This window comes from Galendromus occidentalis, unplaced genomic scaffold, assembly GCF_000255335.2.
Source record: "Galendromus occidentalis unplaced genomic scaffold, Mocc_1.1 scf7180000077529, whole genome shotgun sequence".
NCBI classification, from domain to species: domain Eukaryota; kingdom Metazoa; phylum Arthropoda; class Arachnida; order Mesostigmata; family Phytoseiidae; genus Galendromus; species Galendromus occidentalis.
Window position 1 is genome coordinate 846,832 of NW_003805517.1, and position 15,123 is coordinate 861,954.

The following is a 15,123-nucleotide window of genomic DNA, read 5'->3' on the forward strand; positions in this document are numbered from 1 at the left end:
TCTGGAGGGTCGATTCGTCACTCTGAGCTGAGAAATTTCTCTGATGGGAGTCGTCCATGACTGGACCCTTTTCCGAGAACCATCTTCGAAAATTGATCTAGCTGTGGGCTTAAGGATGTTACGGCGATCGGTGATTATCATCGATTTCATTTCGAACCTAGACACATCCGGGCACTCGCCCTTGAGACCTTCCAGCTGTAGGTTTCATCTTGCTCCAGCCATACTTTGGAGATCTGTACCTCGATTTCACCATATTTCCGTGCTGGATCTTTCCGAGCCTGAAATGGGAAGGCAAAAGCCAGTCAGTCGGCAGGTCGGATCTCCAGCTTACCGTTAAGCGTAGATGACTGCTCTGCATAAATCTTACACTATGATGGGAACAAAAATCCAATATCGTATCTCTGGTAATGACTTGCGTCCTAACAGACTTCTCCTCCGCCGCATGGGCTCATTGTGCTCGAGGCGCAGCCGATCGTTCCGTCTCGAGTACTCGGCAATATTCACGGGTCCGAACGTGGGCAATAACTGCGACGGCACTGACTCTCTCTGGTGCCCAACATACTCGATGATCTTTGACGTCACGTCCGTGAAGTGGTGCCCTCCTATGACGCCCCTCGTTATTTCATCCATGGCGAGCAAGCATATCACTTGCTCTTTGAATAGGTTCATGCTTGCTGTTCGTTCTCTTCGTCTGTCCAGCTCAAAGCGAAACCGGGTTTCTCGGGAGGGTCACTGTGTCCCAACAGACTCAGCCTACTATGGATGTCGTAGGAGCTGAGACCCATGTCCCCGCGACTCATCGATCTTGACCACTTGCCCGCGACTTGACTAGCTGAGGCAGGCACGGCAGGAGCGGAGTCGAAATAATTGAAGCAACATTCTCCCCATCATTTCCGAGGAGGATGATGCAGAAGATACCCTTCGCAGGGGTCAACCTGCGAGGCTGCTCTAGCCAAGAGTTCCCCAGACCTGAATCAACCATAACGAGGTCTCACCATTGTATAATATCTATTCGGATATTCCATATCTGGACGAACGTATATATCTGAATAGATGACTCACGAGCACAGCAGATGTTCTGCTCTTGGCGATGTGAGTTCGAGGAGCCTGAGAGCGGGAGGGATATTCCGGTGAGGAATTGGAATCTTTCCTCCCGATGACATTATTTCCTCGCGGACCGTGCTGAGGGAGACGTATCTTCCTTCTTAGCTAAGCTTCCGATACAGATTGCCGGATTGGTAAATAGATTGTATCTGCTATTGACACGTTCATTCTGTCAACAAAGCTTCGATCCAGGGGCCCCGAAACGAGGAAGGGGAGGCCTGGTATCGGAAGCGGATTTGACTTGCAGATTTCACCTGGCCCAGTAACTGCTTATGATATACATATACATAAACTATACACATGATGATGCCATAGCAATCGAGGCCGACATCACTACCGACTACGTTCGCTCTGTATCGGGGTCGCTGCTGGTACGACGGATATCTTCAACCTGTCCGAGTGGAGCTCTACCGGAGTAGAGATGTCTCGGTCCGATAGGCCAAGGCGACCCCGGACACACGCGACACGTCACAGAAACAACACCGGAAATGCGAGCCAACTGAGTCCCCTCACCGGGAACGCCAGCGACCTCCGATGAGACAGCATTCTCCGATGAGTCTCAGAGGGCGAATCACCGAATCATATGATACCGGTAGAAGAGTTCAGGATAGCAAGCCATCGTCGAGATAGGAAATCCCATGGACCTCTGAGACTTTCACGAGATGCAACGAGGCGCTCCGGGGAACGTAATTTCAGGATGAATTGCTGCTGACGGGTGTTCGCAATGTCTGAGAGGACGTGCAATGCACTTGAATAGAATGTCGACGTTATCTAAGACGAGCTCTTTGTCATCCACGGGTATAAGTCATAAGAGGAAGGCAGAAAATTGCAAGCAAAGCAATGGAATTGTATAGGCTTCCCTCGTTTCCAGCGAGGACTTCGTTGATACAAACGACAGCGGCACTAAACGGTCTCGTCACACAAACGGTTGCTTGACATGGGCCTGTCCTGCTTGGATACTTTGTATGAGCTGTTTTACGAGCGGCACGACAATGTCTCCTCTGGTGGTCGGTCGGTCGTTTAGACAATACGTGGGCACTTTACTCCGACCAGAACACTTGGCGGCATTCGAAGCAAGACGATCAGGTTTGCTCAGAACGGTGTCCAACATCCCCGTAGATGAGAGGATCTGGGGAAGAACAAAGGGCCTTTCACTTATAATTGCTCCATCTGATTGGAATCTTTCGCTCTATCGACCACAACGCCATGTGATTGAGTCCCGTCTTATCATAATGGCCAAAACGATCCCCAGTGCCATTGTACTCGACTCTTAGCCAGCACACGTCAGCCAGCACACCTAGGGGGTCCGGCTCACTTGAGCAGCTTACGTTTGAATATGATCTACACAGAGGGAAAGTTTCTTCGTATATACTGTGAATCGAATTGCCGCGGAGGTCTGTGTAAGCGTCTATTGGACGACGGCTCATTGTCAGTAATGATCCAATGCAGACGAGTCACAGAGCAGCCTTACTTACGATATGTCGATATTCGCGCAAGCTGCTCCTACCCAAACACCGACGCCTACTACAACAAATCGATCAATCCCCCGGTGGCAGCACGTCGACCACACATATCGCTCCGAGAAGCCTCGGGTCATCAGCCTTGTTGTTCACACCGATGTCGGACTGAAGGAGCTGCTTGTTGATGGAGGCTTTCGACTTATTGTTTTTTTGGCACACTTCTCCTCACCCCTTTCAGCATGATGCAGAAACATGGGCTGGAAGAAGCCGCGTGGAATAATTCCTGGGTGGTTTTGCTGGCCTCAAGACGATGTCATCATGAATCCGAAGGAGGAAGTAACACGAACTAGATTTGAGACCGCAGGTCTGAAAGCTTCCAGGACGGATTTTTTTCAAGGTATACAACTGATTGTGTCTTTGTCTGTCGATGTGTGAGACGAATGCATTCCTGATCCACGAGCTGGATAGGCCTGAAACATCGAAGAGCGACTCAGACAGTATTCTCCGAGCATACATCAGTGTTCGGGAGCGCTGGGGAGGATCGGACGGACGGAACTATATATGTCACCGATGCCATCCGATATCCGGAACGAATTTCAGTCGCGGTTGCGTTCGAAAGGAGTTTTTTCCGTTCAGAGAGGGCGAACGCAATGGGACTCATCTCCGGAGACATTTCAGCATGAGCGAGATGAATGACTATCGGGGTCTGATCATGGTCAGACTATCAGGAATCAGAATCCAGGTACCATTATTTCTCTTATCAGTTGGGGGTTCTCCGTTCTAAATTCTGACGATAATGGTTCATTTTCGTTCTCCAATTTGTGGGAACTCTATGTGTCGAGCGATCACTGTTTCCGTAGTGCTCCCTTGGAGGCCTCTAACGCTTATAAGTTATAGGTATCAATGTATCAATATATGATATCTATATGGGTATATATATCTGGGAGCACTCGCTCCCGACTCGCGATACGAGTATTTCGGTCCGAAGCCGAGACCCGAATATACAGACGAGTTTCCTTGTATCACTCGCGTTTTATAGTCAACTAGCTTTCCCTTCGCGGCGACTCGGGACTTGGGAGCGGTAGACTGTCTACAGATGCGCTTGCTTCGGGGGCGCTCGTTATGAATGCGCCTGCTATGAGCTGGCTTGCTGTCAGTCACCATCATTTTCTCTCCTCTCGTGAAAACATCCCCCGTTCCCTCTTCTGCTCTTCCCTCCTCGTCTCCCCCGTGCTCCTCGGTATCTACTTTCACCGTTCCTCGTCACCCAACTAAGCCCTCACCATGTTCTGACGTCCCGTTGAGGCAAGAGTACTGCTAAGGCTCGGGGAAAAGAGCCGCAAGTTTTCCAGAGACGGGGAGGTTTGGATCAGACAGGAGGTCTTGTCGCTAGATGAGACGATGAGAATACTGAGTCGGACCCCATGGTCGAAATTCTCTCAAAAGAACTAGTTGGGACGAGTCGTTTTGGTGAATAACATCACCGTGGTAGAATATCATGCGGAAGGAATCTCGCGGCCTGCTGGAGCTCTGGTCTGGATCTAGGCGACCCCGACGATTGGGAGGTGAAGGCACTCGCAGTGTGGTTCAGCAGGGAGGGTTTCAGTGGGGCGTTCACTGAATTGATTTCTCAGTCGTGGGAGAAGTGTCGAGGGTATTCCGATTAGGGTTTAGAATTTCAAACAGGTACATCGAGAAAAAAATACGATAATGTTAGGCTCTTATCGATGACGAACAATTAGGTACTGGTGTCGTTTACTCAAATTCATCGATCTCGCCCTATTACAGTGAAACTGACCGCAGCGAATCGCGGCCGGGTGCGCTGGTGCTGAATAAAGTCTCTCTCGGCCGACTTGTTCTCGGTAGAGGCATCAATTATGTCCCGTCGATACCACTTGTGTGCGATTCATAATACATAAATTGTATCTCCGACCAAACTCGTTCTCTTAGAGGGGAACTTCCCGGGGCATTGCTTGGAGAGTCGAGGCTTCGATCAGGTGCCTCAAGCATCTGGCATTGAAACATTGTTCCCTCTCAGGAGGAACAGAATTCAGCTTTGGAATTCAGCTCGCCCCGTGTAGCTTCGGAGCTCGAATCAGACTTTCTGACGAATGTTCTGAGACTCACAACGAAGGATATCTTGTATAAAATATGAGCGCGGCCCGTCAGACGCAGACCAATCAGTAGAATGCGAGGAGCATCACGCCTTGATATCATCCGGCAAAAAAACTTTCCCTGCAAAGTTTCCTCTTCCCGATGCGCATGACTCTTCGCGAACGCATAGAAGTGCTAACGACTCCGTGGAGCACTTCACCGCTCACCGACTTCTGCGGGACCTTCGAAAGCTCGGCGTTTTTATCCGCCGCGTCTAATGTCCTAATGTACTCTGAGTGAGAACGACTCCACTGAAGACATCGAATCTTGGAGGGTTATACATAGAGGTTTATCCCTATCACAATCTCCGGAACACCTAAAAATCCATGATTTGCCGCGGAGCACCCCCGATTGGCAGAATGTATCCATGGCTCCTCGAAGAATCGTTTATTTGAAAATTCGGAAGCATACCGCAGAGTCCACCTCCTGGGGGACATGGACCCTTTTTCAAATGGGGGAAGTTCCGCGTATCGAAGCCCGGAAGCAGGGAAACTTTCGGGCCAGAAGTCATGGGTATTAAAATTCAGAATGAAGGGAATCTCGCTTGAAGAATGCTCTGACTTCAGGACATTTTCCTCCGGTCGCCTGACAGGTTGATTGGCTCAACCATTCAGCCAACTCGAGGAAAGTATTGCCGAGAGCACGGACTACAGTGTTAAAGCTAGAATGAGAAAAAAAATTGCCGGTCCTGTGGGTCGCAGTTGGGTCGGGACCGAGTCATGAAAGAAGCACTTCTCCATCATATAGGTATACGTCGGCGAGATTTTCCCTAATCATTCGATTTCTCCTGTGTTTTTCCTTAGAATTGAATGTTTTCGCCGTATACAGGACGGCGAGAGTCGGTCGGTTCCCCTGTGCTGCGTGACTCCGGTTGTGTGAGTTCACATGCGCAAGGAAGAGGCAAGATGCGTCATGTTCATGGAGAAATGCTTCTCATATGCGATTTCTCCAGCTGCGAATAGATGAGCCGAACATGCGCATCACAGATTTGACCGAGAGTCCTACCGAAGTAGCGATAATCGAGATCTACGCACACCTCGCGGAGAGACATGTCTAGAGTTCTCCCGGGACGGCTTTTCTCCTTGCCTGGAAGAAGCAGTCGCGATCGGTCGCAGAATCAATCCCCACTGAAACCTGCAGCCGCCGAGCCTCCCGACTAAGCCTTGGTATTGTGAGTCAGATGCGGTCCGACCGATACACACTAACTTACGATTTAAGACAGTCACCTATAGGTTTTCTGGTGAGAGGGGTCGTATCGCGGCCCGAGGCGGAAGGATCGGCGACAGGACAATGCCTCGCCCGATGTTTGTCATCGCGTAGACACAACAACTCCGTCTAGTTCCCTCTCTCGGCCACAAACAAGACATCTGCACAGCTGTCAGCGTACCTTTCCGCGACGGAGGTGCCCCGCTCTACGACAATCGCCGACCTCGGCGGCACAGAGACATTTTCCCTCGGTTGCCTCGCTCAATTATTTACGAAAATACACACACGCGTTTGTCGAGTCCCGTCGACGGCTCCGCCTTCGGGTATCTGGCCGATTTGCAGGAATGATCCGAGAGCAATCATCTGATCTTCACATCCACATATACCGTCAATCTTCTATTAGAAGCCCGGGCTTCTATTTTTTCCGAGTGCCTTCTCAGAGGGGCTTCTATAGGAGGGGGGGCTATAATTACTCGAACCGCAGAACCCTGACGATCGAGTAATGGAGAACTGCCGATGCTTTGAGATGGGAGAGAAATCTCGTCCATTCTTCGAGATGCACATCTCTCCTGAGCCTGAGCCGAGCGCTACTGTGACCGCATGAGATACTAAATGAAGTTATCCGTCTGAGAAGCGACGTTTGCGTGTTTAGACACACAACAGTGTGGAACGAGAGTCTCCCGTAATTGTTGTGCACAGATTGACCTTTCGACTCGGGTGACGTCGGTGCTCTCTCGGGTCTCCACGATGAGGGGAAAATCTTCCGGAATAGCGCGGTTACGTTCGATCACGGACGGAAGAGGGGCTACTATTAGAGAGATGGGCTTCTATTGGAGAGGGGCTTCTATATTTACGAACCTCCCCGAGGGAGGGCTTGTATTGGGGAGGGGCTACTATTAGTAACAGGGCTTCTAATAGAAGATTTACGGTATTCATAAACCAGCTACTAACTGACTTTCCCTTTGCGCTGCGACTTATATGGTTGCGACGTACAGAATGAATCGAAGGCTCCGAAGATCGCGGGAGGCTTTCCGTCCTTGTGCCACAAAAGAAATTTCAGAAATAATCCTGTGAATTTCTGCCACCGAAGAGCTACCAGCTAGGAAATAATAATTTCTCATACTGCGTCTCCGCACCCGCGCTATTACACCAGGCTCGAGAGTGTGGTTCTCCTGCAGAGAGGGCCTCGCCCGCTACTTTAAATTCTGTTTTCTCAGTAGCATGCATCCTCTTCCCTCCATATTCTTGGATGAAGATATTTTTTTGCGAAAATGACTTCCTCCTCACAGCCATCGAGCTGATGAACCGTATCGGCCCAAAACGAGAGTGTTACGATGTATCCCGAAACATCTACCATCTGGATGCTTTGTTCTTCTCGCGTATCTCGGTCTCTGCAGGAAAAAGTTCGAGGATGGATCACATCGTACACGACAACGTACAGATCCGTTGTCCTTCCCGATTCCAAGCACAAGAGGTTCGCAATTTTTCTGGATGCAGTCGTCACCTTTGAAGAGACGGTCCGCGATTATTTTTCATCTCAGAAACCTGAAATTCGAACACACCCCTACGGTTTGCGAAGAGAATATTTTCGGAGGTACCTCGCATCAATCAGTGAATTGCCCACCTTCCACAGCAGCGGTACAGAGCAGCGATTTCTGTTACATATAACTAACTGAGCATTGCTCGGTTTCAAACAGAATGCGGCAATTCCGTAGCATGCTGCCATCCTGATGTTTTCGAAACCTCTTCGGCGCAATCGCCGGATGCTACGCAGCAGATCCGCGCTGTTTGATCCTCGATTACGAATCGAGAGACTCTTTCCTCGTAACTGGTTTCTTTTCTAGTAACTCACCGGCGTTTTTGACAGAGCTCCGCGCATCGTGCTTCCAGGTGATGCAAGTGTTATCTCACTGATCAGCCGTCTAGACGTCTGCGAATCCGAGCTCTAATCCGAGTTTATGCTGAGAGCTCCGGTTTCTCAGTCAACAGTACCTCTGGAGCCTTCGTCCAGGTGGTCTATCAGTTCTGATTGAGGATAATTTTCCAATTATTATAAAAGAATGCTTGAATTGGAAGCTTCGGGGTCTCTTCGGACTCAAATGCCGATACTCGCCTCGAATTCGTGTATCAGCTTGGTCTCACTCAGACGGTTCATTGAATGACATCGTGAGACCGCCATTCCGACTGAAAATTCGGACTTTTTAGAGTGTGCGTCTCTGAAATTTTGTCGTCATTAGTCTCGACATCTGTTGCCGCCTCAACTCAAAACATGTGAACCTCTTCAGGGATCTCTTTGTCCAGGCGTTCCCCATACATGAGGTCCCTGAACCGTTTCCGACTCATGCGGAGCTGCCGGCTGCCGCCCCTTTGTTGCTTCGGAAGCCATCGCTCCGGAGAGAGGACAGCTCGAATCGCGGCGTACGTGTTTGACCATTCTGAAAAAATTCAAAGAGGTTCCATAGCTTAGGAGCATGCATGCTCACGGGTGCCATGCTTAGTAAGGTAATATTTAGGACCTGCGATATCTGGAACTTTTGACTGAAGAAGTCGCCGCCGAAGCCCGCCCTAGCTACCTGCACTCCATACATATTGAGGAGCTCCTGTGTCAAGCAGCCAAGCATATCTACATCAGTCACAAGCAGTCAGCCGAAATTAAGCAAGTCAAATGAGAATCATTGATCTGGTCGTGCAGGGCCGCATCTCGCATCGATCAATCATTTGCCCGCCCGATAACTAAACTCAGTTGGTGATTTACGAAACCATCCGTCGGTTTCATGGTCGCACGGTTTCCGGCTAGGAAATACCTGACAGTTAACCGGAGCGTCGTTTGAGAAGATCGAGAAATACTTGTCTTTCATTCCGTCGTCCGAACATGCAGTCTCGAATCTCGACAAAATCGCATGGAATATATTCCCACATCTACCTTCAGAGCGCACTGGCAGAAGCATTTGAATGAAAATTCACTCTAGTGCTGTCCGCTGCAGTACTCCTCCACCACGAGCCATGGAACGAAAATGGAAGTTAAAAATTCCTCGGCTAATTTGCGATTCTGATCGGAAGGTCACCTTCTCCGTGGATGTCGACGGTTTTCTGAGGCATGCTGATATTCAGTCGACTCCAGCGAGTCGAACCGACCTTGTCACTCCGCCTTCAGTACACTGAGGAACGATCGTGTTATATCCGTCTCGGAGATTCGATTCATTCCGCTGGAGTTACTGCCCTGCCATATAAAGCCCAACACCGCGAGATGGGTACTATTATTTAGTGATCGGATTGCGATAACGAAGTGCTTAAGCTGCAATCTCGGTGCGTATCCTGCGTATCGCCTCCGGTCTACCATGGAGACTCAATTAATTGACCGATGAGGCTGAACCTTCGTGGCGACTGGCAGAGTCTCACGGGGCACTGATACAATGAGCCTCTCCGTTTCGTCCATCGACGTTTACATAGACATAGAGTGGCCTGGAGCAGTGACATAACTAGCGTCTCGATGGTTAGAAATAGAATTTCCGAACATTCATAACTCCAGGGAAACTCCCGCAATATTCTTCGGAACCGAAAGGCTTCGGCGATAATTTCCCCCAGCGAATTCCACCCATCAGTATGAGCGATAATCTCGGATATTTGAGACCCACGCGCTGAGTAGGAGACCCGAGGCTATTGGCTCATCGTCTCGAAACTCTTTGCAGGAGACATGGCTGACTCCCGATGCGAAGAACAGAACACCAAATTCTTCTCCGGTAAGCGCCGACGTCTCTCACAATGAAGGTCCATAAATACACAATCGTTCCAAGGGCAGCTGATTCGTTTCTCCTCCGTATTCGCCAAGCTCTCGGGGATCCCGGCAAGGCGTCTATCACGGCGAAGCGCAACCCGAAGCAGATCCAGGAGACGATCATCGGCACCAACGAAACGGACCAGTTTTTCGGCGTTTCAGGTTAGATATCGGCTTTCGAATCCTACCGCTCTCCAAATTCCACGTCATTTCTCTGATGAGAGTGGCTGAGCAGTGGGTTGAGTTCCTCGACCTCAGAAGAGGGGAAACTCGTCCTCTGAGCGCGGTGTCGATTCTCGAGACCTTTGCGGCCAACCGACGTCTCTTCGAATCCTCTCGGACTTCGAACTTTCCAGGCGAGATGATTCCCCCGGCACCGAAGCCCAAAGTGGCGGCTCGAGAAGCGAGTAAATCATTCGGGTTCACCAGCGATTTTCAATCAATCGACCAGGAAGGTATTACTCTCTCCTTCATTAATTTTGGCGGTACATCGTCAGGGAGCTCAAAACGAAATATTCCGGAAGGTTTAAGAGACAAGTGCGCCTATATCTTGGCTCGTAAAGAGGCGCTCCTAGAGAGGATCGTGGAATCACTCCCAGACGGGGCTGGAGAAGTGCTCGCTGAGAACCTTCCACCAATAACCACAACAGACGAGAGCAATCAAGATGAGTTTTTCGATTCGTGTGGTGCCGTTGCGGGAGACAGTCATGGGTCTCCGACTGAAGTCTTACCAGCCGTCTCTGACACGAGAGGAGAGGATCGCGGAGCTCTCGAAAGACCGAACTCTGCCGAATCCGAGCACCCTGTCCGGAATATTACGGACGGACTAGCCGACGTGGTAGCGGTCATCGTGCTCGCATATTTCTGCGCCAAATGGGTCATTGAAAACCAGAAGATCCCCGGATTCCGATGCCGCGTGTTATGAAACAGCTCCGAGTAAAATCTTTATTGTACCCAGCGTGCTTATTCCTCTGCTCGATTTTGAAGTCGGAATTCGCTCATTTCGGGGCCCATGGGGCTACTCGATATGGGAAGGACATCGGCGAGACATACCAAACCTGTGTCCTAAAATTAAACGATCGGAACGATGATTTCTTCTCCGATGTCTTCATATCGAACTCGTTCTGGCGATCCAGGCGAGGATGTTCTCCGCTCGAGGACTAAAACAGCCACGGGAACCTTGAATCCAGTCATGATCGATAGGCGACTCCGGATCTGCCTCGGAGGTTATCGACTGAACCCGACGAGGCGGAGCGATTTGGGCAAAGGAACCCCTTTCCCAAGCTAGGACACGTTTCCTCGAAGGATAGGGCATCATTGAGACCTCACCCGGCTGGAGAGCTCGTCCGCGTTTCGATCCTGGAAATATTCGCGCAATTCTCCCGGCTACTCTCAGTTTTCCCCGTCCTGGTCCCACTCTCGTCCTGCAAGTTGCGAAATTCACTTTCAATACGTCAAGCAAAGTGCGTTGCCAGAGCAACGTCGGACGCAGAGACATCTCGGTATTGCTCCCTCATATCTCTGGTGCCTGTAGCAGACAGAAGACGTTCCTTTTCATTAAGCTTTTCGTCCCGGCCACAAAAACTGATCTGCAGTGTTCCGCCTGCGCTTTTTGTATTTGTACCCTCGACTCATGGGCTTTCGGCACTTCTCACAATCAGGGTACGGTGGATTTTTCCTCAGGATTCCTAGCGGCGTCTCAGGGAGCCCAATTTTTGGCTCGCTGTGTCTGGACCTCTCGAAGAGAAGTTGGATTCGAAACCGAACGCAGACTCAGTCAGACAAGCGCTGCTCCAGATGTACGCCTGCGACGGGGGGAATCGGGCAGACAGAGTCGCAACGGATTGACTCAGAGACGAACGAGCCTGAGAAATCCTCGGATTCAAGGAAGGTCACGGTCATGCTGTATTTTTCATCCCGCCGTTCAAATGCGGGCTCACAGCCGGCGAACCCGCCCTTTGGAGAGTGGATGGCTCCCGCAGCAGATGGCTCCTCTCCCCGTGGAGAGCGATCCCTTGGGATCTTTCCCAGGCGGGAGATCCCATCGAGCGCGATTCTTCGGGATCATTCCCAGACAGAAGATCTCTCCTCCACATGCAGAGACATTAACTCGGCAGCTCACCTGTTCCTTGTTCTAGTCGGGAACCGAGAACCGACTTGCGCAGCAAAGTTTCGTTCCAACCAACGCGCTGGAGGTAAATCCTCTTCGCGTTTCTGACAGGGCGGTTGAAGCTCACCGTCGGCGTCGAGAGGAGGGCGATTTCTCGAGAGACGTCCGTCGTGAACCCCGACGATCTCCGTTCATAGAGCCGGATTACTCTCCATTGTGGATTCTGACCGCTCATAGACAAGCTGAGAGCTCAGTCTCGGGATAGGTATTTCATCCGATAAGGTACACCTGGAATTTTACAGATTATTTCTGGCGGCTTGTCAACTCAATCGGGCGGGCTCTTCTACAGTTCGATGTCGGATTTTCAATCTCCTCTCCGGACCGTGCAGAGCTCTGGGTAATTCAATCCTGATGATTCGCCATTCCGACAGGAGCAATTTCATTGAAAGTGTGTAGTGTCCGCAGTCTCACATAGGAGAATCTGAGGCTCGTGTTCTGATATGGTTCAACAGGATTGTCGGTCTGGTCGTGTCCAGTGGGGTAAACAGGACCGAGACGGCGGAATCATTCTCCGGATGTTTGAGGCAAAGGACGTATGCGTGTCAGAATGGTCCTCCGATTCTCTCGAGAGCACATCGTTCGCCTACCATTAAATCTTACGAAACTCGATGTGAACGATGCCATTCCTCGAGCGACACAATACAATATTCCCAGACACGGAGATGTCTCGACTTTCTCGTCGCGCAAGTTGGATATACTGAGGTTTCAATTGAAATGCCCCCCATCTGCGGGTTTCGGAATCCCCTTCAGTGGCCGGTTTGTGATTCAGCGCTCGCGGAAAGTTGGGCTCTTTGAGACATTAATTTATCCCTCGCTCTTATTCGCCGCCTCGAAGTTGCGTGTTCCTCAGAGGCAGATTCGTTCTCAATCACTAATGCGGAGCATGTTCTCCCCGAACAAGGATCCTCCGACGCCTCGAATCTCGCAAGCGAATAATAAGCGAAGAGTGGAGGCTGAGTATCGCTTCAATCTTGGCACAAACGACCCTCGTCACGGTTGACTGCTCGACGTGACGAGAGTGATAAAGAACTTCAAGCAGACCGTCAGTCTAAGCTATCTTCATGCAGCCATGGTTTCATGGATGCAGTCTCTGTGATACCTCGTGTTCAGTGGTTACAGAGCTCTTTCAGGAAGCCTGGTTACGATTTAGGGAAGCCGTATAAGATCAGATGGAACAAGGATAAGGTTCTCAGACACCTTGAGGGAAGTGTTTTCGCTTACCCAAGGAACTCCTGTGATCTTTCTCGGATCGATGCTCCTTCGAATTCATCGGCAAGTCACACACATGCTCAGGTTTACGATTATGAGTTATGAGATTTCTTCGTGGAGAAATGCTTGTCGAGAAGGGGTTCATCGAAGTTTAAGGAGCTGCGAAAGCCCAGAAAGAGGAGGCTCCGAATACGGGGGAAGCATCACGCCATCAGTGGGGGAACTTCCCCGTCTCGCCACTCCTCTGTGAAATCGCGTACACTTCAATCAGTCAAAATCGAATCCTGTATCCGCCTCCAGAATCCACGCTTCTCTGGCTCTCGAATCTGTTCGCGGAAACATCACTCAGCTCAGAACAAGAGTGCTCATTCATCATTAATAATAAGCATTCCCGGTCGCCGCTCTGGATTGACGGTCTCTCTAAGCATGCGCTTGCTCTGGGTGTGCTCACTTCGAGTGCGCTATGCCAACTTGATCGGCTTGCCGTCAGTGATTCTCCGTCATCCTCCCTTCTCTCGTGCTAATCATCTCCCGTTCGCCCTGCCGTTTATTTCTCCCCGTCTTCACCGTGTTCTCGGTGTTCCGTTCTGACGTTCTCCCCCGACCCAATTACACCCTCACTCCGTTCCCCGTGTTCCCCTTTTACCCGATCTCTTGCGTCGCACTTTCGAACCTCGTTGACCAGTGTTTGTGTTCTCCGGTTTCCTGGTTTTCCCGCTTGCCTGATTTTTCATGCTCACTCCGTTTTCCCATTCTCTGTTTTCCCCTGTTCCCCGTGTCCGCATTTCCTCGTCTCCCAACTCCCCCTTTCCGCGTTCACCCTTTGTTCCTCGTTTCCTCAGCTTCCCCAGTCTCCCTTTTCCCATGTTCCCCGTGGCCTCTATGCCCCCAGCATTCTTCGTTCTTCCAGTTCCCCGCTTGCCCAGTTCCCCCTCCCGATTTCCCTAGATTTCCCGGTTCCCCGAGGCTTCCCCTGTTTCCTTGGCTTCGCCGGTTTCCTTGACCTCCCCGGTCCTCGTTTCTGGACCCCATAAGGTACCGGCATGGAAACCCCGGGAGCTGTGATCTACAACGGCTACAGCGACCGTCATTCATGGATGAAAGACACCATAACATGATAGAAGCCCCTGGAAGCTCCTGAGAATCCACCGCCGAACTCTCTTAACGATCGGGTCCAGCCTTCCAGGATTTTCGCGAACTCCCGTCTTTCTATTCTCTCAAATGTTTGATTTCCGAAGGGTGGAGCATTCCAATAATTTTTTTAAATTAGGAGAGTCCATCGCATGGGAACAACGACCGATACCGAGAACAATCAAGGTCCTCGCTGGTATCAGTGAGGAGCAAAGAGGAAATGATATCCCGCACCGTGTTCACTTCGATGCGCAGGAGCTCCTCCATACATCCGTTTCGCTGCGCTTCCCGATGAGACTGTGGCACCACATCTCCTGATCCAGGCAGATTCCCGATAACTTGCCTTGAGCTGGGACTTGGAAAGACGCTTGACTCAATAAAAATCGAGAGGAGCAGGGGCTCATCTCGAAGTCGACCAGAGGTGGAGACGAATCAATCGACGCTTCTCCAATCACCAGATGCTCCCCGCTACTGGGCCAGAACGAGCGTCTCTCAATCGGAGTTCCGATTATCCAAGCCTTCGGCGCGCCGACCCGCTCGCGCTGCGTTCATCCGCACCACCGTTTCGACGGACAGCGCAGTTCGCGTAGTCGGTGGTCTCACTCACTCAGTTTCAATTTCTCCGGATTTTACAATTTTCTGTAACTCAGGCAAAAAATCGGATTCTTTTGCTTCGATCTATCGGAATCAAAGACGTCCTTCGTTGTGTTCTCGGACGAGCGAGCTCTCACGATATCGTGAGAGCTCGCAAGATAGCACAAGAGCGCCTGGATGAGAGATCGGGGAACTCACGGAAGACACCTGCACACGAGCTCGTCCGAGAACAGAACGAAGGACGTCTTTGATTCCGATAGATCGGGTGACCAGAAAACCTGTGATCGGGCACCAGGATTGAATTGGGCTGCTTGAGTTGC

General features: G+C 50.7%; 1 protein-coding gene across 1 annotated transcript in view; it reads left to right on the plus strand.

Annotated features, from left to right (window-relative positions):
- Window positions 1-9,618: 9,618 nt before the first annotated feature.
- Window positions 9,619-15,123, plus strand: part of LOC114828489 (protein krueppel) — an 8,443-nt gene continuing 2,938 nt past the window's right edge. The window contains exons 1-3 of the mRNA XM_029112830.1: window positions 9,619-9,664; window positions 9,754-9,861; window positions 10,056-10,154. Coding sequence (XP_028968663.1) covers window positions 9,619-9,664; window positions 9,754-9,861; window positions 10,056-10,154 — 253 coding nt within the window. The remainder of the gene's footprint in view (window positions 9,665-9,753; window positions 9,862-10,055; window positions 10,155-15,123) is intronic.